We start from the raw sequence: 26468 nt of genomic DNA, 5'->3' as shown, positions 1-26468 counted from the left end.
ATATATATATATATATATATATATATATATATATATATATATATATATATATATATAAATCATCAAAACTCAATATTCACACCAACTAAAAGAAAATAACAAAGTACCACTTTGTATCGATTGGGTATATTATTATTTTATATAATAAAATAGTTTTATATAAAGTTGTTATTTAAAATAATTTTATGTGATAACTATGAGGGCATATTATTCTGTAAGTTAGGGTGTAAATTGTTATATGATCGTAGGGAATACTTTTGTATGGGGTTTAATGTCTAAATCTTAATTGTTAGCTAAACAGACCGATCTAAACCAATTCTCTCTTTCCAGAATTGAATAGTTTTTTGTACAGTTTCTGAAAAATAAAAATATGACGCAGTATTACCATGAGTTTCACTCGCCTTTAATCTGTTTTAAAAGAAGAGATTAAACTTATGAATCTCACACAGAAAAAATAATTTACGAACCTGTATAAAAGTGAGTTCCCCCAACCATTACATTTTTGATTCAAACAGTCATTCAAACAGTTGTACGAAAAAAAATGTTCTATTCTACTTTCCAGGGCTATTGCAAGAGAAAGGTTGACATTCCTAGGACACGTTCTGCGGATGAAAGATGACAGACTGCTAAAGATCGCCCGTTTCAGCCAACCATCTGGATCCAAAGGAAAAACAGGTTCACCCCCAAGGGAATGGGAGGATTTTGTAATGAGAGATATGAGGGAAATGGGAAGTTCTTGGGAGGGTTGAAAGAGGAAGGTTTTGAATAGATTGGGATGGAGGACAAGCGTGCGTAGCTGTGTTGGCGTCAGGTGGCTTGGTGCTGCAGTGATTTGTTAGTAGTATTAGTTTCAGGAAAAAGATGTTTTTTATATCTCCACGTCCCCCTACCCTCAAACAAGTTATTACAGGTCTGTAGCCCCATTTTCTCTAATAGGTCATGTAAGACTTCGTGAGCCTATGCCCCTGTTTTCAAATAATTTAACAGTAGACTACTAACACGGGCTGAATTCACTAAATTATGAGAAAGATTTCAAGCTTCTATTACTTCCCGAAACGCTATCTTAAAATAAGACAAGCAAAATTACGCTTGGATGTCCATGGATGTCCAATCTCCAAAGTTTGTTCAAACCAAGGATTTATCCATAAAGGTTTTTATGTGTTTTTTTTCTTCATTATGGGTTAGAAAAGGATTATCAACTCTTAAATGTTTGACCTATGGGAAACTGAAATTCATCGAGTCGGACCTGCAAACGATTCAAATGACTTTAGGCCTTTTCCACTCACAAACCCAATTGTAAAATCATAATATGGATTATAAATTTGTCCTTTAATAAACAATCCAGATTATGGAAATGTTTTTCCACTGACAATTTGAATTTTGAGTTCATAATCTAGTTTATCAACTCGACAGCAGTAATTGAAAAAAAATGGAGGATTTGGATGTTTTGCCAGGTCATGTATATAAATTTTGTTGTTTCCCAGTTTCCAATTCAACAATTCAGTTTTATAAGCCGATTTTATTTCACAGATAATTAGTGTTCAGTGCGCTAGTGTTCACATTGAAGTAGCTCTATTTACCGTCTGTGGCGCTCGGTCACAGTAGCGACAATTGTATATATAGACATTTGTTGATTTTATTTCTTGGTTTTAGATTTTATTTGATTTTAGGTTATTATAGTTTGGTTGTTTTTCTTAGCGTTGAAGAAGCCCTGTTTTATTCAGACGAAATATCCGCGTTGCTTTAGTTATGTCTTTTCCTTCTACTGGCTGTAGTCCCGTTTCCTTTCTTCCCCGTGAGATTTCTTTCTCCCTTTGTTTTTGACATAAAATTTTTAACATTGTTTAAAGATTGTCAGTGGGAAAATTGTCATTGTCATTGTCATTGTCAATGTCATTGTTTTAACATTGTCAGTGGGAAAAGGTTTTTGTTTCCGTTTACGCCACCAGCTATAACGATGATCCCAACTAATTTAGATAGCCTTGTTGTCACACATGGAATGACTAGAAAAATGTATATATGATCCCTCCCTACATTATATGACGTTAATTGTTAAATTGTGCCGTTCCTGTATTCAAACCGTTCCTGTTGAAAATATTTCTGACAGAAACAGTTTTGAAGCAACACTTCCAGAACTATTGTTACTTAAAAGCTACGACGTTTGCATACAAGTGCTGAATCTAAAGTAAGTGAAATTTAATTAAGCATGATCTTAATAAAATTGACTGATTATTCGACTTGGTCTGACTGATCTTGCTATTCAAAATATGATCTTTCACTTGCTTTGTCAAAGCTTAATCTTCTTAGGGAGGCTAACGAATTTTGATGGCAGTTACTTCAAAGTTCTCTTCAACCACAGCTAAGCTTTAAAAATGCATTTTCTTATTGTACCTGCTCACCCTTCCACCCTGTACCCTTCCACAAACGTCCTTGAAGAGACATCTAACTGGATTGCCATGTTTTATTGCTGTCATTGTAGGAGAAATGATACTAGAGTGGCAGCCAAAGGGAGCCTGAAGAACAGGAGGAGCGAGAAAAACTATCAGCGGGACCTGAATCACACAATACTCCTAAATCATAATGTAGAATTTTTTTTTTTTTTTTTTTTAAGATCTTGGCAATTTTTCGTAGGAATATAGATTTAGACTAAGATAGTGCAGGAAAGGTTTAAAATCTAAGTTTTGATTGGTCAGAGAGAGTATTGCATAAAATAACCGGAGCACAGGAAAATATTACTAACAATAGTGCATTGGTTGAGCAGAAAAGGTATCGAGTTTAATAAATCTTACAGTTCTGCTTCTGTTTCTGAATCTCAAAAAAAAAATCTAACCTTTCCAAGTGTACTTGACAAGGGGAGAAAAGATATTCAAATACCTCCTCTTTCTCCTCTTTTCTCCTCTTGTCAAGTACACTTCGAAAGTTTAAATTTTCTTTTCTTTTTTGAGCACTGAGCAACTGGCGGAAGTCCTTGTCGAAATATTTGCTTGCTCTTCGTCTTCATAGTTTGCCACTGGCTGACAAAATCCTCGTTTTCTCACCTATTTGATTTTATATTTTTTCATTTATTATATCCTTTACTCTCTTGGTTTCATACATTTTGCTAGTTTAAATTAGGTGAGATTATGTAAGGTTGAATTTGGTTCTAAATATCAGAAATGGGTCAAAAACCTAAGGTAACCCAACCTAACCTGTCATCATCGAACCCTGCATTAAATTGAAAAAGTTGACTGGCAACGCTGACTAAATCCAAGAAGAAAAAAGGTATTTTATATACTCACCAGTTAATTTCGATATTCTCGAATTTCAAATATTCACAGTAACAACTATATATAAAACAAAACGAAAAGTTTGGCTAAATCCCAAGACAAAAGAAAGGTTAGGATGGTTGGGCAATGTTTTCGGATGAAGGAGGATGCACTACAAAAATTTTTTTTTTTTTTTGGCAACCTACTGTGAAGTATGGTATATTTCTCTAAAGAAATACCGTCTTATTGGTCCCCAGTGGGGGGTGATCAAGTCTCCACGAGGACAAGACCTTGGGTAGCGTGGTAGGCAGGATTCGTATCTACTCAAGAGGTTGCTAAAACTACTTTAATAAACGAATAGAGAAAATACAATACGAGAGTACACTTGTGAACAGTACTCATGAAGACGTAGAGAATTTAAGCTATAGTCAACTTGCACCGGCTGGCATCGTTGATTTGAAAGTGGCTGCTGCACTTTTAAAGCTCGTCGTCTAGAGTTGGCTAGTGGAGGTTACTGGAACTCTCCAACGGCAGTGATGTGGAGGTTATTGTTAAACTCTCCCAGGCACCGTATATTATAGAAAGATGGAGGCTGCTCGAACTCTCCCAGCGGTGTTCCTCTAACCAGTTGTCACTGTTGGCTCTCAAAGCTGAATTGTCCACAAGTTGTCTTTTCCCCCTTCTTATCTTCCAAGGCCCAAGCATACAATACTGGTTCCATGACCCCCAAAGTAGCCTCTCATTGGCTGGCAGGTTTTGGTCATGTGATCCAGTACCTTGAATAGAAAAGAAAGCAGAAACAAGTACATAAAACAACACATACCTAACTATACCTTTGAATTGGAACATGCACTAAATACCAAAGATATACCCTTAACGTAATAAAACACTAAATACAAGAAATACACTTATATCTAACTTGCGTTAGCCTAGCAACAATCTTTACATTTCTCCCCCTCTCTTTTATTGAAAAAATACATCCTTTTTACTTTTTTTTTCATACATTTTAAATCAATGTTTAGTCCTCCACTACTCAAATTTTTTATTATTCTTTGTCCACTTGTTCAACAATTATTAAAACATTTTTTTTGATTAGTTTATACTAAATACATAATTTAATTAATTTAAGCAGCATCGACTTGGACATTACGAGAATGATTAGAAAAATAAAGGTGCAAACAGTCATGATCCCAATACTCATGAATTGTGCTTATTCAATTTTTCTTTGTAATTTTGTTTTGCTTAAAATAGATTTTAGGCTATTTACGCCTTTTTCAGAATACATCTCTCTCTCGAGAAAGCTATGAATTTTTTTGAAGTCTAATGATTCGAAATCAAAATTAAGTTTTGTATCATTGAAAAGAATTTTATTGTGAGCGAATTTACTCAAGTTGACCTCTATTTTGCATTCATACAATTCTGGAACGGAGAATTTTTCATGGGCAAGGGAGCATTCGTCTTTTAGTTGAACAAGGACGGATCCTACAATTTCTAATCGTTGTTGCTCTCTTAATCCTTGGAATATGACAAGAATTTTCAATTTAGTTGAAATTGGTGTAACAATTAAGAAATGAGTTTTCCAAACAGGGGTTATAAGAGAAATGTTAACTTTTCGTATATCAATATTGTATTCATTTTGAACTTTTCCTTGCTTGTTTGTGAAGCAGTATAAGTAAAATTCTATAAGCAGGCTGTCACGCACTACGAGTCTGTCTTTGCAAAATACACTTTTCTTTTTATAATTACAAGAGTTGAGGAAGTTTTAATTTTGCAAAAAATACATTTTTTCTTCTTGATATACTCCAAAGTCTGGGGACGTTAGTCTGAGGGAATGAAATAAATTTGTGTCATTGGTGGAATATGGAATTCTTAAAACTTCAAAACGTTGAAAGCGTCTTGATCTTTTAATTAAATCTCACGAACACGAAACTATCATTGATATAGTGTCACTCATGATACTGCATTCAGTGTTTTTATATAATTCTAAAAAACCGCTATTTTTAAAGTCTACTGCTAGTGTAGTGTATGATATCAGGGATTCCATATTTTGAAATTATCTCCTTTACAATGAAGTTACGAATTGTTTGAGCATTAACGTTTGGGACGGGTACTACTATGACATATTTGCTAAAATGCTCCACGGCTATTAGGACATGCAAATCTCCATTTGCACATTCATATGGCATGGGCCCGACACTATCTATAGAAAATGCATGAAACAAGTGTGACGGAGGAATATTTTCAGCCAAACTCGGGTTCAGCATAGGACCTGTTGTATTTCAACGAAGACATGAATCACAATTTCTGACACAATTCTGTACAAGCACTGGCAATTTGTCAAAAACGGGAAATTCGCGTACTCGCTCTATCGTTTTTATATACCCTTCATGGGCACCTAACAATAATTTGTTATGCATTAAGGCAATGGTTGTGGAGATGAGTCCTTTTGCTAGCGAAATTGAATATTTATTTACACGTATTCTATCTCCAGTACTATCGACTGCAGATACTAGCCCATTATGAATTACCAGTTCATATTTTAGAAGCCATTTTGATAATACGTTTGCTTCGTTTGCCTCAATTTTTAGCCTGGGAAACTCTATACCAGATTCATGATCATGATTTTCCATTAAGCACAAGCTTGTGCCTCATGTGTGTACCAGAATGCCACCCTTTTCTGCATCCCTGGGAATGCAACCATTTTGTGCTGCTCTTAGAGGGGCCTTAATGGCTTCCTTCTGGATTAAATCATCCCTTGTCATGACTCGCTCCTGACTGATATGCACAATAGGCCTACCCCTTACGGTTGACCGACCATTACAAATTACAGAATTTGGGTCCGATTCCTGAGACTCCATTTCCCGAAAATCAAATCGTTTTCCGGGTACAGTTTCCAAAAATTTGTACGCTGCTTTTATTTCTTTATCGCGCTTTTGAGCCTGTCTGAGTTCCTTCTTTCTTAGTCCAATAAAATCAACATATTGACACTGAAGGCACTCAAATTCCTGTTCTAATGCATCAAGATTAATTTTTCTGTATTTTTCAACAAATTCAGAAGTAGGGCGGGTCTAATAGTCGCTTTTATTTTTAACTCCAGGAATTTAATGAAAGGTAAATTGCTCACTGTCTATTAAAACAACTATACGGTATAGCTTGGTATTTGCGCCTTTAGCTCTCTTTAAATAGGATAGAGCTCTGCAATCTGTATAGCAATGTGTTTTAGCGGACCATAGAAAGTTTTTTTGAAAATGTTTAATCCCGGAATAAAATGCGAATAATTCTCTACTAAGATTGTCACACTTAGATGAGGGTCCGCTGAGAATTTTAGAATAGCTTGCAACTATTTGAAAGCGATCTGTGGTTTTACATTTTACACAAAGTAGAGCGCTAATTGCTTTCATGCTAGCCTCTGTGAACAAATGAAAATCCTCTGATTTCGATGAAAAACGGAGTAGAATTGTGTGTGGATTAGTAAGTTTGGATTTTAGTTTTTCAAAAGCCTCCATTTCGGTGTGTCCAAAAACAAATGGGACATATTTGCGAGTTAGGCGAACCAAAGGATGTTAAATTTCTGCGTAGTTTAGGTAAAAACATCGTAAAAATGAAGTCATCTCTAGGAAAGTACGAACGTCCGAAATATCATTATCTGGCTGTCATCACCCTAATCGTTTTGACCTTTTATTGCCGGGTAGAGATTACTTCAGGTGAGACTTTGAATTCTATCAGAGGGACTGAATTTGCAAAAAAACAGCATTGTGATAAAGTGAGTTTAAGGCTGAATTATCGTTTCCTTTCAGAAACAATTTTTAAATGTCTCACATGATCTTCAAAATTTTCGCTTTCCGTATGTATTGTTAGGTCATCTACGTACCAAACTCAGAAAACCTGAGAAGTTTATTTTGTCAGTTGTTTTACTAGGGACATCACGAAAAATAATTCCAAGAATTTCCAAAAATTGTCTAGGACTGCCTTTCGTTCCTCTTGGTGCTTTCAAAAATCGATCTGACATAACTTTGACATTGAGATAAAATAATTGGCGTCTTTCTTCAGATAAATTGCTTGCATAAAAGGAGTGTTTGATGTCTAATGTAGAAAATTGTTTTTTTCCTGCCATATCAGTAATAACTTTTCAATTCTGCGAATTTCCCATTGACTATCTTTAATACCTTTATTGATTTCTCTAAGATCAATTAAGAAAATACTGTTTTCTTCATTCAAAAGATGTTTTGGTAAGGTTTTGCCCTCTTTATTAGGTTTGCCAATGATAAAAACAGGTGCGTTGAATGGTGATCGAGCCACTTTGATAATCTTAGCTTAAAGCATTTCCTTAACGTGTTTCATTATTACTTCCTGTATTTAAAATGGTAATGGAAATTGTTGTTTTCTTTTAATTTTAGCTATTTCATCAATTTGAACTAATAATCCATCTAATTCAATACCCTCACTATCATAAGCAGTTCCAGCGAATACATCTTTAAATTTACAATTGAAAGTCTTAAATTTCTTACTTCTTTTATCGGCTATCTCTCCAGTATTGATATGTCTTAAAGATTCATCATGAGCCCTGTTAGTTTTTTAATCTAACCGAGTTTTATGGCCTTGAAAAAATTTATTTTCAGGAACTGCGCAATTGAATCAAAGTTTCAGGGTATGTCTTTTTGGTCGCACTGTAAATGTTCAATTCATTTAATTCTTAATAAGGTTAATTTATCTTGCGTGGGGTTAAAAAACACTAAGGGAAATGAGTAATTAGACACTTCACTGATTGACTCTGAAATACAGATTTCCCACGCTGGTGAAGGCGTGAACATCAGACAATCCCCATGAGCTACAGGACTTTGGTTACTAGATTGCGGTTTCACTTTAATTATTCTAAAAGAGTTTGGTGAAGTGGTTATCTGTTTAGCTACATATACATTTCCTGTACAAGCGTTACCAGTGTTTTCGGCAAAAAATGCGCTAAAATTTTCTTGATATAGACTATTGGAGCCTAGACTGATTTGGTTTCAACGGGTATCGATAGAAATGTCCAAGCAATTTAAGACATCATTGACTACTATTAGAGGAAACTTAAGTTCACTAATAACAAGAAATTCCCAATTAATTTTTCTTTGTTTCACTCCGTCAGATATAGCAACAAGAATTTTGATTTTCCCCAAAACATGCAAACTATTTCCACTCAAGGATTTTACAGCTGAGACTGACGTTTTAATTTTCTTTTGTATTTGCTCCGTAAGGCTGTAGGATAAATTTTCCGATAATGGTGACCTTTGACAACCGGTGTCAATAAATACTAAAATTTTAAAAGATTCGCACAATATTACGTCAAACGTAAATGGAAATGAGACACAGTTGGTTGATTCTGGTATACTCAAATAACAAATTTGTGAATCAGAACGGTTCACAGAAGAAATATTATTTATTAGAGGACTTTGCATAAGGTTCGACTCGGCCTCCGGTAAAGTCGAATTATTTCGTTTTTTCGGTTTCCTTGTGGTAGATTTATAGGCGCTGGGGCTAAGCAAAATTTTGACTTGTGCCCTATTTCACCACAGCGGATACACGTTATAGGTTCCTTACATTCAGATTGTTTATGAGGACCCCTAAATTCCAACATTTTATGCGAGCATTATTTCTACCACTAAAATCATTTCTGAAATAATTACCTCTAGTTGATCTTGACATAGAGGGAGTTCGGCTTTGTGACATATCATGGTTAATGTTTTGACCGCTGACTGCTGCAGTTAAAACTTCATTTGGACTACAAAATGTTAAATCTATTGTTTCAAAATTCCTAGCTAATTCTAGTAGTTCGTCATTATCGCAATCTGGTGATGTTTGTTCCATTACTCGGCGCGCGATATTAGTTTTTAAGTCACTTTTAAAAATGTTTGATATGAGACTACTGGCGTCGTTTTGGTCGGCTGATTTGCAATAATACTTTGCATAACCAACTATTCTAGAATAAAATTGAGAGACTAATTCGTTCTCTTTCTGTTTTTCTCTAACTAATTCTTGTAGTTTTTGTCCTACACTTTTTTCTGGGCAAAAGGCTATTTTAAGGGTTCTTTCGAGGTCTGAAAGATTTTTGATGATCAACATTATAGAGAAATCTCTGAATCTCCCCCCTGGTGTAACAGATAGCCTGAGACACCATTGAGGCGTCCCCTTTGGACTGACTCTTTTGTATTTGTTTTAGAGTTAAAATTCAGGAATGAATATCGGCTGGATGCGAAAGTATAGGAATTGGCAGACATTGTTCTATATAATAATTAACAGGCATAGGATGAGTTGGTTAGTAAATATCAGAACTAACTCTCTGCGAGGTCAGACGAACCTCTGCATCTGCTAGCCTAGCTTCGAGGTCTTTAACATGGGCCTCTAAGTCGGCTGGCATGGTTTTAAATTTAAGGCTAGGAAATAGACAGCTTAATGAATTATTAGAAAAGAGTTTCTAAAAAGTAGTCAACAGCAACGTGAGCAGCTGCCACCAATGTGAAGTATGGCATATTTCTCTAAGGAAATACCGTCTTATTGGTCCCCAGTGGGGGGTGATCAAGTCTCCAAGAGGACAAGACCTTCGGTAGCGTGGTAGGCAGGATTCGTATCTACTCAAGAGGTTGCTAAAACTACTTTAATACACGAATAGAGAAAATACAATACTGGAGTACGCTTGTGAACAGTCCTCTTGAAGACGTAGAGAATTTAAGGTATAGTCAACTTGCACCGGCTGGCATCGTTGATTTGAAAGTGGCTGCTGCACTTTTAAAGTTTGCCGTCTAGATTTGGCTAGTGGAGGTTACTGGAACTCTCCGACGGCAGTGATTTGGAGGTTATTGTTAAACTCTCCCAGCGTACCGTATATTATAGAAAGATGGAGGTTGTTCGAACTCTCCCTGAGGTGGTCGTCTGACCAGTTGTCACTGTTGGCTTTCAAAGCTGAACTGTCCACAAGTTGTCTTTTCCCCCATCTTATCTTCCCGGGCCCAAACATAGAGTTCTGGTTCCATGACCCCCAAAGTATCCTCTAATTGGCCGGCAGGTTTTGGTCATGTGATCCACTACCTTGAATAGAAAAGAAAGCAGAAACAAGTACATAAGACAACACATACCCAACTATACCCTTGAATTGGAACATGAACTAAATAACAAAAATAGACCCTTAACGTAATAAAAAACTAAATAAAATAAATACACTTATATCTAACTTGCGTAAGCCTAGCAACAATATTTACACTACCTGGGGCTAAGAAAACAGCATAATACTTTCTATTGGGGGTGGAAGAAAATCATAACAGATAATTGTAAGTAGAGGATTCGTGGGTGGTCCTAAGTGGCTTGGCACTGCGATAAGCTCTCAGTACTAATTGCACAATTGTTTCATAATAATGCAGAAATCTATATACAGTAGAATAATTTTTATAGTCTGATAACTAACTGTAAAGTCTTTTCATTTCTATTTTCATAATCATCTGTTTTTCATGGGCAGAACAAGCCTAAATTGGACTGGAACTTGTTTTTCGGAATCAGTCATATTAGTCTTATTAGGTTTTTAATGACAAATGAAAATTTATAATTGTCATAATTTTATAATGAAATAAATTTATAAATTCATAATCATAAATAAATTCATAATTAATGTAAATTTATAAATTAAAAAAAAATCAAAATTGTATTTAAAAAAGTTAAAATTGTAAATTGCATTAAAAAAATTAAACCGATATTTATTTTATAAAAAAAATTGAATATCATAGATTTATAATGAAAATAAATAAATGCCAAATGAAAATAAATGCCAAATGAAAACATAATGAAAATTGCAATAAAAAGGCCAATATTAATATTTTTGTCTTTACTTTTTAGATGAATGACTGTGTTTTAGCCAGTCTCAAATCTAAGCTAAAAAGTCATTAAAAAAAATTTGCATTTTTCGGCACGGATGAATATCTCTGCTTAAAACTGATACATGGGCTATATTGATGTTTAACATCATTTATTATTCTGAGCACAATCCTTGCTAGAACACGCCTTAAATCTATCATCCCAGAAAAATTTATTTAGATTTAAGATTTTCTAATTTTGCAGCGTCTAAACGCATCATCTCAAAAAATGGACCTTGGTTTCCAAGTCATAAATATATATGTACAGAAAAAAAAGACATCTAACTCGTCATTTCTTCTTGGAAAGAAGAAATGAGGCTAAGAGGGAGTATTATGTCTGGGCTATTATAGAGTATGAAAAGGAATATTGAGTCCATAAAAAAGAATTCCTCATCTATCCTCATTGTATTCATTATCTTGCCTTTCAGTGTTTGGTATAGGAAGGAAAAATGAAACTTAACTACGGACAAAATTTGTGTTTTTTTTAGTAACATAATAAAATTCCCTTTAGAATATTTTTGATGGGGTTTGCAACAATTTGAAAGGGATTGGAGAAAAAGCCTTGGAAAATTATGTTTTTGTTAACATACGCAAGACCTTGATTTGAAGAAGAATTTCCTATTATTTAAGGATGGGGGTTGATGTCAGAATCCAACTACAATATCAAACTATAAGAAGAACAATGGGAACTATGGATAATGTTTTAAAAGTTGGAAATTTTGAGAAGAGGAGGTAGGGCTAAAGTTCTAATATTGTTGAGGGTTTTAGCCCTGCTTTACCACAAATTTTTGATACATTGGACTTTTCCATCTAGATTGGTTCTGCACTTCAGCCACGATTAATCCAGCCTTTGCCTATGTCAAAAGAAATCTCAGATGAGGTCAATGTCACTTCAAAAGGTTAGGCCAAAGTTTAAGTCTCATATAAAATATTTTTGTGAGAGTTGGCCAAGTGCTTTAACGATAATACTTTCAATTGTCACTATAAAGTCTTTGTAATTTAATTTTTTTTTTTTTTTTAGTTGAACACATATTTGCATTGGAGGGAACAGAGTACCATTTTAATTCAAAACGGAAATCTCATATTTAATGCTTTTAATTAGTTTAAACTATTTGAGTAGATAAGGATTTATGAAATGCTGTAAATTCGATCTAAGATTAAGTTAAATCCTATCTCTCCGGATATTTTTAAAACGTAACCTGCCTGTGTTGAAGTGATCTTAAAAAATTGAAGGCCATTTAAATGTAAGAAAGATAAAACAAAAATCAGATTTACTGCGAATTTGAGCTTATTCCACGAACAAAGGCCTTCGTATTGCCTCTGTAGCGTTTTCTTCAAGATAAAGGTATATTCTTTCTCTCTGGATATTCCCAAAACAGAACATACTGGTGATGAACCGATTTTAAATAATTTTACTATTTCAATCTAAGCAAAATATGAATTCAGAGTTGCTGCTAAATCGAGCTTAATCCCCGAGTAAAAACCCTCCAGTAGCTTCGGGACCGTTTTCTTCAGGATTAAGCGTTTCTTCAAATTTACGCAACCACTAAGGATAGTACTACTACTTCTACTAACAACTCACAGCAGCGTCAAGCTGCCTGAGGCCAACACAACTACGGACGCTCCTCTTCCTTCTAATGTATTCAAAGTCTCCCTCTCTTTACACCCTCCCAGGAAGTTCCCATTTCCCTTAAATCTTTCTTTACAACAACCTTCCATCGCAACTGCAGACAACCTTAAAACCCTAGACGGTTGGCCGAATAGGACTATCTTCGGTAATCTGTCATCGTTCATCCTCAGAACGTGCCCTAGCCATCTCAACATTTCTCCCATTATAGACCTAGAAAGAGAGATTGAGTCACACTTTTCATACAGCCTACTGTTAGTCAGCATATACGGTCAGTCAGCATATTTTCAAAATAAACCTGCTGGAGTTGAAATTATCAAATTTAATCGTCTCAATCTAGCACAATTAGTTAATGCACTGCCTGGGATTATCATCAATCGGCTCAACAATGGGTGAATTTACCAATATGGTAAATTGCGTGATATAGATTATTTAAATAGGCTTTTGGGAAATCAGGACTATTTTATTTTATGCTTTAGCACAATTGAGCAAAAAATGGATAGAATAAAATGTCAAATTTTCAGTCTGAATCAATTGGCCTGGCTAATCTTGCTATTTTCGTTCAGTTATTTAAGCTCAAAAGAAAAAACAATATCCCTGTTATACCACAATATTTCTAACATCTCTTACGTTTTTATTTCGTCAGCTCATTTAACCTAAGTCTGCAGGACCTCTTTTTGCGTTGTCACGTGTTTGGAGGTATATAGTAAAAAAAAAGAAAAAAAAAAAACACGACAAAAGATTTAAGGGGTAACATGGTGAACTGGTTGGTGTAGTCTAGTCATCTTTTCTACTTCAAATAGCTAAATATGAAAGAATAGAAACACAGTATTCTTACACTCATAGATTTCTAAGGACATACAAAAAATAATAAGGAAATACTAATATAGATTTCTAAGGAAATACTAAGGACAACAAAAATGAAATCTGATTGATTGAATTGCTTAAACAGAAACTTAAATAACCATATATATCTTTAAAAATTTGGAACTCAGTCTCTAATAAATGAACTTCCATGTGCAGCTGTGCAGTTTTTGATAGTTTTGATTTAATAAATGTTTTAATTTTTACATTTTTTAGCTTAGAACACGAATTTGGCTATTTTTTGGTTTCTCATAGTCGTTTATCTTATAGCTTATATATCCATCTTATCTCTAGTCTGGGATGCTGGGTGCCAATAAAAAAAAGGAAGAAAAATGCGAAGGAAAAATCAGCGAAAAATAAGCTGGAATTATTTGGCATCAAACAGCATAGTAAGGTTATTAAAAGCATCCTTTGAAGGTTTAGTTGTCTTTGGGATTAATAAATGGTTAAGATTTAGATTTTACGGACAAAAACCGCTGTCAAACTTGACTTACTAGTTTTACTTATTTTTTTGACAGTTCAACGTGGCAACACTGACGGAAATGTATTACTGCCCTAAAAGCTTTAAAAAATCGGTTTGCATAATAAAACTAAAATTGGGAAAATGAAATTGGTTTGTTTGAATAGATTAAATAGAAACTAGCACAACATATATAGGCCTATCATAAAAAGTCTAGGACTAATTTTTTTAACAAAAATGATATTTAAATGCCGTTTTAGGTTATTGGCGGGTGTTATATGTTCATGTTCAATGTTCAATGGGTTTATTAACAAATGAAAAGAATAAATCACACATAATTAAAATACTCAGTCCATTCCTGGTCGCCGAGAACCAAAATCCTAGCCATTTAACATAATACGCAGAATGGTCACCGCTCCTAATCTCAGACACAACCATACCTTTCATTTTCCAAATAACTACAACTATTACCTTCCCGTTCCTTACCCTCAGGGGAAACCACCCCGTCATATTTAAAAATCATACATTTTGAATTTAAGTTTACTACTTACATTTAATTCTGTTTTTTTTTTTTTTTTTTTTTTTTTTTTTTTTTTTTTTTTTTACAAAAAATTAAAACCCGCTTTTCTTGTTTAATTTTTTGTAAATGGAAAAGCAGTGTGGTCTAAGAAATTATTATTTTTTTTTTTTTATTAACTATTCTTTTGCAATGCTATTAAATGATTTTTTACTCTTTTTTTAAATGATGCGAGGGAGCTCCTACCTCTCAGCTCTTCTGGGATCAGGTTCCATATCTTTGCACAAGCTACGTTAGGAGCGAAATCTGATCGCATGGTCGGGGTTTGGGGTATTTGCAGGTTTGATGATGATCGGGTATGCAAATTATGCTGGTCTGAAATAGGTCGAAATAATCTTTTAAACGCAGATGGCAGCTCTCCAGCTAAAAACTTGAACACAAAGGTCAAGCATGATGATTGATGCAGGGACCCTAATAACAAGAACTCTTCATTTTTTCCAATTAATATCAGGCATCGTTGATGAATCGAATTCAGTTTTCGCAGGTGAGATTTAAAAGTTGATTGCCAGATCATTGCACAATACTGTAAATGGGGTTTTATAAGAGCATTGTACAGGAGAACCAGCGTCTTCTGCGGCAAAGTGCTTTTTAGTTTTTTTATTATTCCAAAATTCCGGGATAGCTTCAACTCTACTGCTTGAATATGATGCACGAATGATAGGTTCTCATCGAGGAGGATTCCTAGGTATTTTGGAAAATGCTTTTCTGGCCGACTAATCACACCTCTGGATGTCTGGATATCACATATCTCCGGACGGACACTTCAAACCCGGGAAAAAAATAGAACGCAAGATTTCTCAACATTAATAACAAGTCGGTTAGCATCCATCCAGAGATACGTCCCCTCCAGAATCTCCCTCAGTTTAGACATGAGCGTTGTCTTACCCGTTTCATAACGACCAAGCATAGTGTCATCGCTAAAGGCCACGAGCTCATCATCTTCACTTTCGGACTGGAGGGAGTTTTCATCCTGGTACAAGTTACAGCAGCGAAGATTTGTTCCTGCCGGGTTCAGCACTGGACTCGGATCGTTAACATGGATCAGGAAAAGTAATGGTCCTATTATTGAGCCCTGGGGGACACCGCAGTTAACGAGCACATCGTTTCCAGGATCTTCTCCCAAATAAATCCTGTGGTCCCTCAGATATGATCTGAACCAATCCAGAGATTCACCTCTTATTACTATATGTTCCAGTTTCCCGAGGAGAATTAAATGGTACATGCTATCAAATGCTTTCCTGATATCAAGCAGAACCACTGTAGGTAGTAGACCAGAATCCAAAGCTTTGTTTATCCATAAACTTAACACCGTTATTGCATCCTGTGTGGAGTGCCCTGGTCTGAACCCAAACTGGCGATTATTAAGGAACCCTTTCTTCCCCAGAAACTGGAGTAGCTGCTGTTGCATAGGTTTTTCAAAAACTTTTGAAAAAACTGAGAGGATAGAAATAGGTCTGTAATTAGCCGGGTCAACTCGAGAACCCCCTTTGTGCAGTGGAATTATTCTAGCTTTCTTTAGCAGTTGTGGGAAAGTGCCCTTGTGCAGAGAAAAATTTATGAGGTAAATAAGGGGCTCTATGATTGAAGGGGCGACTGGTTTTAACACTTTGGTATGTACTCGGTCGAACCCAGAAGCCGAATTGCCTCTTAGATTTAGTACGATTAGTAGAATTTCAGATGGAGAGACAGGTGCTATTGCCATGGACTTAGTGCATGCCAGGCCAAGGTAATCTTTAAAACTCTTTGCAGAATTCCTAACAGAATCTGCTGTTTTTCTGCCCACTTCTGCAAAAAATGTTCCCAATGCATTTGCAACGTTATCAGGTCCTGTTACTGTCTCCCCTTGACAGATAATTTAGATGGAAGCTCAGGTGGGGGGCTGAAGGAATACAGTATAGAGTTAACAAACTTCCATATTTTCCTAGAATTTTTGTCACTTTCAGCTATTTTCCCACTCAAATAATCTCGTTTAGCTTTACGTAAAACTGATCGAAGACATTTTTATATTTTTCATATTTCTCCAGCGTTGCAATGCATGGGTCATTTGTGTAATCAATCCACAGTTTATTTTTCCTGTTAATACACTGGAGCAGTCCATGACTAATCCAAGGGCTTATGGGTTGATTTTTCCGTCCCGTCTTCCTTGAACGCTTTTCAAAACAGCAATCCGCATATATTCTCATGAAAATGTTATGAAATTCCTCAAATCCTGAATTAACATCATTTGTATTCATAACACTTTCCCAGGATGTGCTCTCCAGATTTTGATTAAGAGTTTTCAAGTTCTCGTCATTTAGTTTCCAGGTAGTGAACCCCTACTTAATCAAAGCATTAGGCTTTGGATATTTATGCTGTATGTTGGAATTTGTAAGCAGAGGGAAGTGATCTGAAGTGTCGGATAGCAGAACTGAGGCTGATGTTGGAGGCAGAATCGAAAAAATGTTGTCAATCAGTGAGTGGGAAGTGGCAGTTACTCGGGTTGGAATCGTCGTCGAGGGGTACATATTCGAAGCAGACATTATACTAAGCAGATCTGTCGCACCGGAAGATAGAGGAAGAGTTAGATTGATGCTGAAGTCTCCCATTAAGATAGCTTCATTCCTTGTTTCTCTAGATGATCCGATATTTGGCTTAAGTTTTCCAAGAATGAAGAAACAGATCTTGCCGGTGGGCGGTATACTTCTCCAACTGTTAATTTCTTCTGTGAAGGTAAACATATTTCCAGGAAAAGTGATTCAAAAATTCCTTCTATATTCCAGGTTAATTCTTTGTTAATGCATACCGAGTACTCTTGCCGTATGTAAATAGCTAAACCTCCTCTCTTCAATGCTGTTCTGTGCAAAAAATGGGAAGTATATCCAGGTATTTCCTGAAGGGTATCTGTTTGTCTTGTTAAAAAGGTTTCGCAAAGTCCGACTACATCTGGCTGCAACTGTTGACAAAGAGTCGTTAGATCCGCGAACGATGAGCATAACGCTTGACAGATCAGTTGAAGAACAGTGAGCTGAGAGTCAGAGCGTCCCGTACTTAAATTACACACTTCTTCTTAACGGCTTCTAGGAAATTTACTTTTATCAAATAACGGGGTATCTGATTCATAATTAATTTCTAAATCAAAAATATTTTCTAAATCCAAAAAAATTTCTTCCAGCTCAACTAATCTAGCATTACTTTGGCTTGTTTTTGGCCAGGGTTAATAAACTTACATACTTTAATTTATATACTAAAATATATCTCAGTTCCCGGCCAGAGGGATAAAAGTCCTCGATGTTTCACATTGTTTAAGCACCAACCACCCCAAAATAAATTATTTTTACCCTGGACCAACCTTAGGTCTATTCATATCTGAAAACCAAGATTGTCTATTCTTTTAGTTATTTCAAATTTATGAAGTTTTTAGGGTAGGATCAGACTTTCGTCATTGTTGCCATGTTGAACCTTTTAAAATAAATAAGCATAACTAATTATTGTATTTGCCAACACGTTTCGTCGTGTAATAAATTCAAACATTAATAATCTGCTGATTCTTAAAGACAACCACACCTACAGAGGATTGCTATACTTTTCAACCTTTTTAATGTCATATAAGTATTTTAGCTAATTTTCTGCATTTTTTTGTTGTTTTTTTTTAGTAGCCAAACAACTGAAGAAGGTGTAGCTTTCCTTTGAAGGGTTACTTGTCTTCTGGAGTTGACAGATTGTTAATGTTCGACTGTTTACGGACAAAAGTGTTGTCAAATTTAACTGATTAGTTTTGTTTATTCATTTTTGCAATTCAACTTGACAACTTTGCTAAAAATTGGTACTTCCCTAAAAACTCAGTAATTTAGAAAATATCAAAAGAAAGTCTTAGAAAATTGTGGTTTCCAGGTATGAATAGACCTGAGATGAGTCCAAGGGGAAAAACTTGTTTTTATTTTGTTTTCCTATGGGCTTTAAGGTGAGTATTATAGCTATTGTATCCATAAATTCGCTATATACGGTACAGTGCTTAAAATGTACACAATTTAAAGTTATTTTTTAATGAAATCAAACAGTGGCTATGCACTTCCAATGCACAACAGACTGTGAAAAGGCTTTATGGACACCCAGTAGTGTAGATATCTAATATCTTTTGTGTATTTACTATTATTTTTTTTTCTGTACAAATCTTAGCTCTTATGACCTCAGTAAATAGAATATTGAACCTCTTTTCACATATTCATATGGTCTTCATTAATTTTAAAAAGAAGAGCTTGAAACGAATTGATTCAGCTAAAATTCTGATTTCTTAATTGTTACCCTGTCGCATGGATGGGGTAATATACCCAAATTCTTTTTCCAGCAGCAATGTGTCGAACGACCTCTAAGCCAAGAAAATTTACAGAAGGCTCAAACCAGTGGCGGATCCAGAGGGGGGCGAGGGGGCGCGTGCCCCCCCTAATGTAGTCTAAAGAAGTGTAATTTACTTAATTAATACAAGTTTGTGTTAAATAAACTTGCTCCTAAAGCAAGTTTATCGGATTAACATATTTTGTGCCCCCCCAAAAAAATCCTGGATCCGCCCCTGGCTCAAACCTCCTTAATAGTGATTTTAGTATTTTTTTTTCTTTTTTCATTGATAAAGGTTTCCGAATGTTAAATAGATATATTCGAGGTTTTTTTTTCATTCCCTATCATAATTAAAAGGTGCAATCCCTTATAATTATTACGCTGCATCTATATATAATTACGACTATTAAATTTAATTTACCCCTGAGAGTTATATGGAAAAAAATAATTAGGAAGACTAGAAGTAAATTAACACCACTGGGACTTCGTCTTTAAAAGGAACTTCTTGGTATTTTTTCTATTATTCTCAAGTTTTTCCATCTTTTGATTTAATTAAAATGTAGCAGTGATCCTACGCTTTTTTCAATTAATTGTTAATTATACATTTTGCCTAAATAACCCAAATTAGGAGATTTTATCCTTTTCAATATCGATATGAAGATGGAAATTAAAACTACACTACATGAGATTAAAAAGGGGAAATTCAGGCAGTCCTGGATTTATCAATAGGCCCACTAGGCCTGGAACTAGGGACGAACAATGCCAGGGGGCACAATAACTAAGCCAGGGGGCACAGGGAGGTACAAAAAAACTGGACTGATGTAATTTATCGTCAAAGTGCCAGGTCCACTGTTTCGTTACTTTTGGCCCATCAGTTGCGTTCTGTCCCGGGATTCCACTATTCCTGAATTTTCGGGGATTTCGCCGAATAGCTTGCAAAAAGGAAGGGCAAAAACGCTTGAGCCTAGTAGTGTCGAAGCTTTAAATCCGGCCCTAGGTGCAGGCACCAACATCGTGTGCATAAGAAAGGAAATTTATTAAATAAAAACTTACTGTTTACAATCGTAATTTACTAAATAGTCACTAGTAGAAAAATATTGAAATCACCGAGCTTATTAACCTTATAAAACACTTTTTTCACTAGCATTATTCTCTCCTGATCCATATTGAGCAGCCCGTCCAGGACCTAAGTATTCTATAGGGCAATCTATACATGATACATCTTGAGGGTAACGCACTTGCCCTGGATGCATCAGAGGTATATAGCTACTATCGAGTGTCATTGATGAGCTCATTTGTAAGTTCGACTGCGTGCTCACGCTGCACCTGCGCTCTGACAGCCTCTTCTCGTCGCGCTTGTAATATAAAGCAGCAAACATTAAAATGTTCAGCACTAACAATGAACAACCGATTGCAATTGTTAAACTTAGTGCAGTTGAGTATACATTTGTCTCTTCTGGAACTGTTGTATTTTTTATTTCAGTTACCGAATGATTGACACTTAGCTTTAAAGTTGACGATGAGCATGTTGTGATGGTTGAGTTACTCTCTTCTGTTTCATTGCGAGAAGTTGCAGGCAGCGGGTAGTCGGAACCAGGGTCTGAAATGGGGTCGTCTTTTCCTGCTCTGTGTAATTCCGGCACTAAACGCTGCCAAAAAGCTACTCGTCTTGCACGAAGATGACTCCTCATTAGTGTCTTTGAGCCTGACAAAAAGAAAGTATCAATTAAATTATTAATTATTATTTGGATTGCAGAAATCATATCGTGAATCAATTAAACTATAATTTAATTACTAGTTATAAAATAAATCAACTTGTTCAATTATTCAATTAAATCAAGGCCATACCCAGTTTTTTTTTTCGGGGGGAGGGGGGTTTACTCAAAGATTTTTTAAGGGGGGGGGGGGTTACACGAAAAAAAACTAAAAAAACGCATAAAAAATTTGTTTATATCTATCATTGTTATTTTTTTACGAGTCAGACAAAAATTTCGGGGGGGGGGGGGGTTCAAACCCTTTTAACCCCCCTCCCTGGGTATGGCCTTGAACTAAATCAACTGAAATATTTAATATTAATGTGATTTCATAGGGTAACTACACTCATAGGTAGTACATAGGGTGATGCTATTACATAGCATCGGATACTGCTGAGCCACTTAAATAATTAATACTATTCTAAAAGTTATCAATTAGGTTTGAAAATTTTATTAGATTACTCTTTACCAAGTCAACATTACTGCGTTGATTATGATAATACATAGAGAGTACAAAGCGTGAATCTGGAATTCTTAAAGCAAGTATACTTTTTGAAGATGTCACTGCTGCTCAAGCATGTACAGGACTGTGAATTTTGAGGAGCATTTAGGGCCTTGAAGAACGTAACCATGAACACGAATGTAACAACATAGCAATTGCATATTTCTTATACTATTTGGGTAGTACTGGAGTATCTTTCTAAATTAACTAATATATGATAAAGATTTTCTAATGAAAGTAAAGAGCAAAACATACAGTATTTTTGAAACTAACAAACTAAATTAGAAGTATCTAATTTCTAATGAATATGAGAGCGAAAAATATATTCTTTTTAATAAATTCGGACGGGACGTGCATATCCAAGTTTAATTATTAAAAAAAAGTTAGGATCACATTTTCGTTACGGCAAATCAGGGTGGTTTATGTTGCACAATTTAGATTTTAGAGGAGACTAAAAAAATTAAGAATTATCGTGGCAAAAACATGGCCTGAAAAAAATTGGTGGCAAAATTGACTCTGACTTAGCACTGACTTAACAAATCAGTCAAAGTTACAGACCGACTCGAAATAATAATGACTAAGTCCAAAATAGAAATCCAAATAGTCGCTGCACATTGGCTCAGTAAGAACAAATGAGTGAAGTCTAATGGATGGCAGCAGCATTGTACACAGGATGACAGGACCTTGGTACCCGTACACTGCCATCTAAAAGCTGAAAATTTTTCAACTTTTCCAATAATGTCTTATATTTTTAATATTATTTGGCTTTCTTTGTGTTCTTTTTTACCTTGTACCTTCCCCTTCGAAAATTGGAGAGTCTAAAACGAAATGCCTAAGTGTGACAGACTATTAGCATAATTACGGCTATTTGGCTGATGGGATTTGATAGAAGTAATGAGAAACCGAGTCAACTGTTGGGTAAAAACAGGGGGAGTGTGATAAATTAACATTCTACAATACATCAAATTTTATAAAGAAAAGAGAACACCGATAAAAATACCTTAAATTACTGGGGAGGGGGTTTCATTCCTATTCTATTCTATATCCTTCCACCCAAGACATTAAACAAATAGTCTCTCCAGGTCAGTCTCCAATCCTATTATCTATCGAATTTCTTAAAGAGTAAGTCCGACAACTGCTTAAACTAAAAAAACTCAGATAAGATATAACCAATGTCAGACAAGATAAATTCATTAACTGCACAATATGTTTTGAATCTTTGGACAACCATCATTGAACCCACTGGCTTATAAATGATGGTTATTTCCATCCTCACAATTAGTTATACATCCGAAAGTTAGCTTACAAACAAAAACCAAAAATGTAAATGATTATTGGCTTTCTAGAAGTAACGTTTCAACAGACACTAAACTGGTTATCATTTTTGCAGCCTTGTACCCTATGGTAGGAACTCGCCAACTTGAAAACTCCCCCGAGAGAGAGCACCCTCCGACAACAGAACTCCCCCAACAAGAGAACTCCTGGCAAATCGCGGAAACATAAGATGCTCGTTAAGTACTCAGTTGAGTACCCCGTTGAGTTCTCCAAAGTACCATTACATAGGATATCCCAAGTTGTTTCAAGAGTTTTAAAAGCCAGAGGATTTGCTTAGCTATTAGTTTCTCCGAAAAACAAATTTTTATTTAGGAAAGACTTAATTGCTTTTCATTTCACTATTATCAGTTGAAGAATAAAGTAGGAAACGGTAACATTATTAGAAAAATATACTTAAACATATAAAGTTGGAACTTTAACATTTAGAAGGTGAAAAACTTAGAATTCATGTTTAAGAATTTCAAAGAAATTGAGCGAGTAAAAGCATGTTCAAATAAAATTTTTATTCAGGTCACGGAAATTCGTAGTACATACTGTGGCTGCACAGCACATGTTGTGATCGGTTAACGTTAGAGTACATTGAGTACTGTACTATTCAATCGGCCACAATATGTACTACTAAATTTTTATTCAGGTCACGGAAATTCGTAGTACATACTGTGGCCGCACAGCACACATTGTGATCGGTTAACGTTAGAGTACATTGAGTACTGTACTACTCAATCGGCCACAATATGTACAACTAAATTTTTATTCAGGTCACGGAAATTCGTAGTACATACTGTGGCCGCACAGCACATATTGTGATCGGTTAACGTTAGCTTGAATAATGGAAACTATTGGCCACTCAGGAGGTTCTGAAATCAGTTTTTTTTGTATTTATTTTAGTAGAAAAAAGGTGTTTGCTTTTATTGTTAGTCATAACTTGCTTTATTAACGTTAAACTGTCCTCTGTATACAGGCAGCAGCAAAAATGTCTACGCTTCTTTTTGTTGTAATTTCTGCAGATTTTCTGTGACTTATTTACTGAAAATCAATCATAATAAAGCACAAAGAAGTATAATACTAAAAACATTTGGTTTTGTTTATGACAAGTTTAATCGATCCACCTTCTAAACCCACTCAGGGTATTTTAACTGTTATACTTTTTTTGTAGGGGATTAATATTGAGTGCTAAAGCCCAACACTTGTACTCAGAATTTATTTATTTACATGTTTTGTATTATTCATAACATTTATATTCAGACCTTATCTAAGTGAAAAACGTCTTCTAGTTCAGGAATAATATGGGGTGAGCTATAAATATGTCTAAGATGGAGAGATCTAAAAAGATAAAAATTAGATGCAACCCAAGTTGGGTGTACGGTCCTATACTATGCAGGGTAATGTCCAACACTGCTTCCCTTAACTTATAAAACTATATGCCTATAACAGCTTCTACGCAACGTACGTACCTTCTGGTGTTAATTGATTAATTTACGGTTCGTTAAATGTAACATTTCATGATTAGACAAGTCCTTTCACACAATGCTAACGTCAAAATCTGTAATACTATTGTAATAATTGTCCAGAAGCGTCAGAATTGTCATAAGTAAACTTTTCAATAATAAAAACTGATATGGGGACTCAAGCTCTAATCAAGCGTTAAAGTCTATCTAAGATGAGTTCACTAACTTGTTCTTATTAATTGTTCAGTCAGAAATAACACTTTGATGTTACAATGTTGACTTTTTAATAATGTAAAATGAACGTTGCGTTGCATAAAATTCTAAATAGAGCAATCTATATGGTAATGCCTGCGTTACGGACTAAAATTGATCTGCAAGGCTACCTGAAGTAACGTAGATTCAAAAGTTTTTCTAATGGGAAAGGCTCTTTAGCATTGTGTGAATGTGCCCTAACATAGGCACATGCAGAACAACCGATCATTGACCATTTTCTACTATGAAAGGAAGCCTGAAAAAGAAGTGTATAAAAGGCTGACCATTCAAAAGTAAGGGAGCTCAGCTCTGAAAGAGGAGCAAGTTTGAAACATATTGTTGCATAATGCCCAAGCCAGATTATGGTCACACCTATCGATAAAAACATAATTATGCACTAGAGTGCTAATAATATATGACTAGAGTGCTAATAATATATTGCACGAATAGTTCGACGAGATGGACTATGGTTAATCTTCAAGCGTAAATATTGTGATTTTTTCAAACAGAATGAAGATTTAATGCATATTTTTTTTGAAATTTGGAAACATGAAAGATTGGATATCAGTTCTTTTATCAGTAAAATAAAGATGCAACAGATATGAAGATGTAGTATTATGTGGGGCTCCCACGGCGTCAATAAAGTTAATAAAGTTTGTCATGAAATTACGAACCATAAAGTTTGTCCCACTTATACAAGCATTTCATCTTTTTGACTTGACATCAGTTTTTCATAGAAAGTAACTGAAATAGTCAAAAATAGAGCTGAGAAAACCATCTTTTTAGGCATTTTTTTTTCTTTTAATAATAAATGATTTTTTTTTTTACCAAGCTAAATATCTAAAAAAGTATACACGGTTATATTTGTAGAAACTAATTTGTATGTTGTTTATTGGAAATTTTCCACACGTCTTCTGCTATTGGTTGAACTTTGCGGACTTTCTTGAAAAAGTTAAATAAAGTTTAACTTCTTTCCCACTGCAATAAAGTCAACAAAGTTATGCGAGGAAAACGGTTTATTAACTTTATTGACGCCGTGGGATCCCCGCATTAGTATTTGACGATAGCTTAAATTTAAAGATTTCTACACTAAGAATTGGCCATTTCAAATTTCCTCTTCTGTAATATGCTACAAGGGTGAAGTTAAAATCGACCTGAGACGTTCATAAATTCTGATTTAAAATTTTTTGTTGATGTGTAATAAAACAGTGTAGCACGGCCATAACAGAGCAGAAAAACAGTTGAAACAACTGACTCATGATTCTACAGAATTTTCCTCGTTTGCTATGCACCAAGCCATTTAGTTGAGTGTGAAAAATGTTAAAGATAATATCAGATGGGAAGATTGAAAACGATTAATGATAAACAAAATAAATAGAAAAACGTTTCATATATTGAGAAAGCCATAGAGAGATGTTTTTGGTTCCTCTGAGAGATATTTTCAGAGGTAAAAGAAGAAGAAGAAAAAAAATTATTCTATTGTCTTGGCAAGAAAAGAAATCCCCCCAAAAAAGAGTCCCATTAACACTAAAGAAGGTTAAATCAGTAAAAACTTCAGCATAGTCCGTGTATGATGAATGTAACGACAAATAAAAAGAAGTTATGAAGTGTTTTCTGAGATATTTTCGAAGTCTCTGAGAGATTTCTTCAGGAACACAAGAAGAGAATAAAAAAAACTATTATTTTGGAAAAAAAGGAATAAGATTCTATTAAAATTAGAGATGTCTCAAGAATGCTAAATAAGTAGAGGTTTTAGCATAATCCCGTCCGCAGATATTTTTTTTTTAAATAGGGTTAGATTATCAAGGGCGTATCAAGGATTTTTGTTGGGGGGATTTTTTTTTGGGGGGGAGGGTGATATATTTTCCAAGACCACGCTGCCTGTTCTATGACAAAACAAATGAGAGTTCCAATAAAGACATATCCTTTTATTAGACAGTGAAAAAGAAATATATACACAAACTCGAGATATTTTCATTGCATATTCAGTCATCATCATCAGTAGAGTTACTCTATAAAATTAAACAAACTGTATTTACACTGAATAAAATATTCATGACTGATGACTGACTATGTCATCAAAATATCTCAGACTTTTGCATATATTTTTGTTTCACTGTCTAATATAAGGACCTGTCCCTATTTGGAACTCTAATTTTTTGAAGGAACGGGGGAGGGGTACAAAAAGACTTGAAAAAACACATTAAAACATT

The 26468-nt window shown here is 34.9% G+C and overlaps 2 protein-coding genes across 2 annotated transcripts in view; one reads left to right on the top strand and one right to left on the bottom strand.

Moving 5' to 3' along the window:
- Positions 1-26468, top strand: part of LOC148941222 (neuroligin-1-like) — a 421037-nt gene that overhangs the window by 181205 nt on the left and 213364 nt on the right. The window lies entirely within an intron of this gene.
- LOC148941223 (neuroligin-4, Y-linked-like) overlaps positions 19988-26468 on the bottom strand; it is a 36040-nt gene continuing 29559 nt past the window's right edge. Inside the window, exon 3 of the mRNA XM_089104547.1 lies at positions 19988-20669. Coding sequence (XP_088960673.1) covers positions 20086-20669 — 584 coding nt within the window. The 3' untranslated portion in view covers positions 19988-20085. The remainder of the gene's footprint in view (positions 20670-26468) is intronic.

This window comes from Artemia sp. Qi Xiang Cuo, chromosome 18 (assembly GCF_049724085.1).
Source record: "Artemia sp. Qi Xiang Cuo chromosome 18, ASM4972408v1, whole genome shotgun sequence".
Lineage (NCBI taxonomy): Eukaryota > Metazoa > Arthropoda > Branchiopoda > Anostraca > Artemiidae > Artemia > Artemia sp. Qi Xiang Cuo.
The sequence above is the reverse complement of the archived record's forward strand: the minus strand, read 5'-3'. Positions and strand labels throughout refer to the sequence as shown.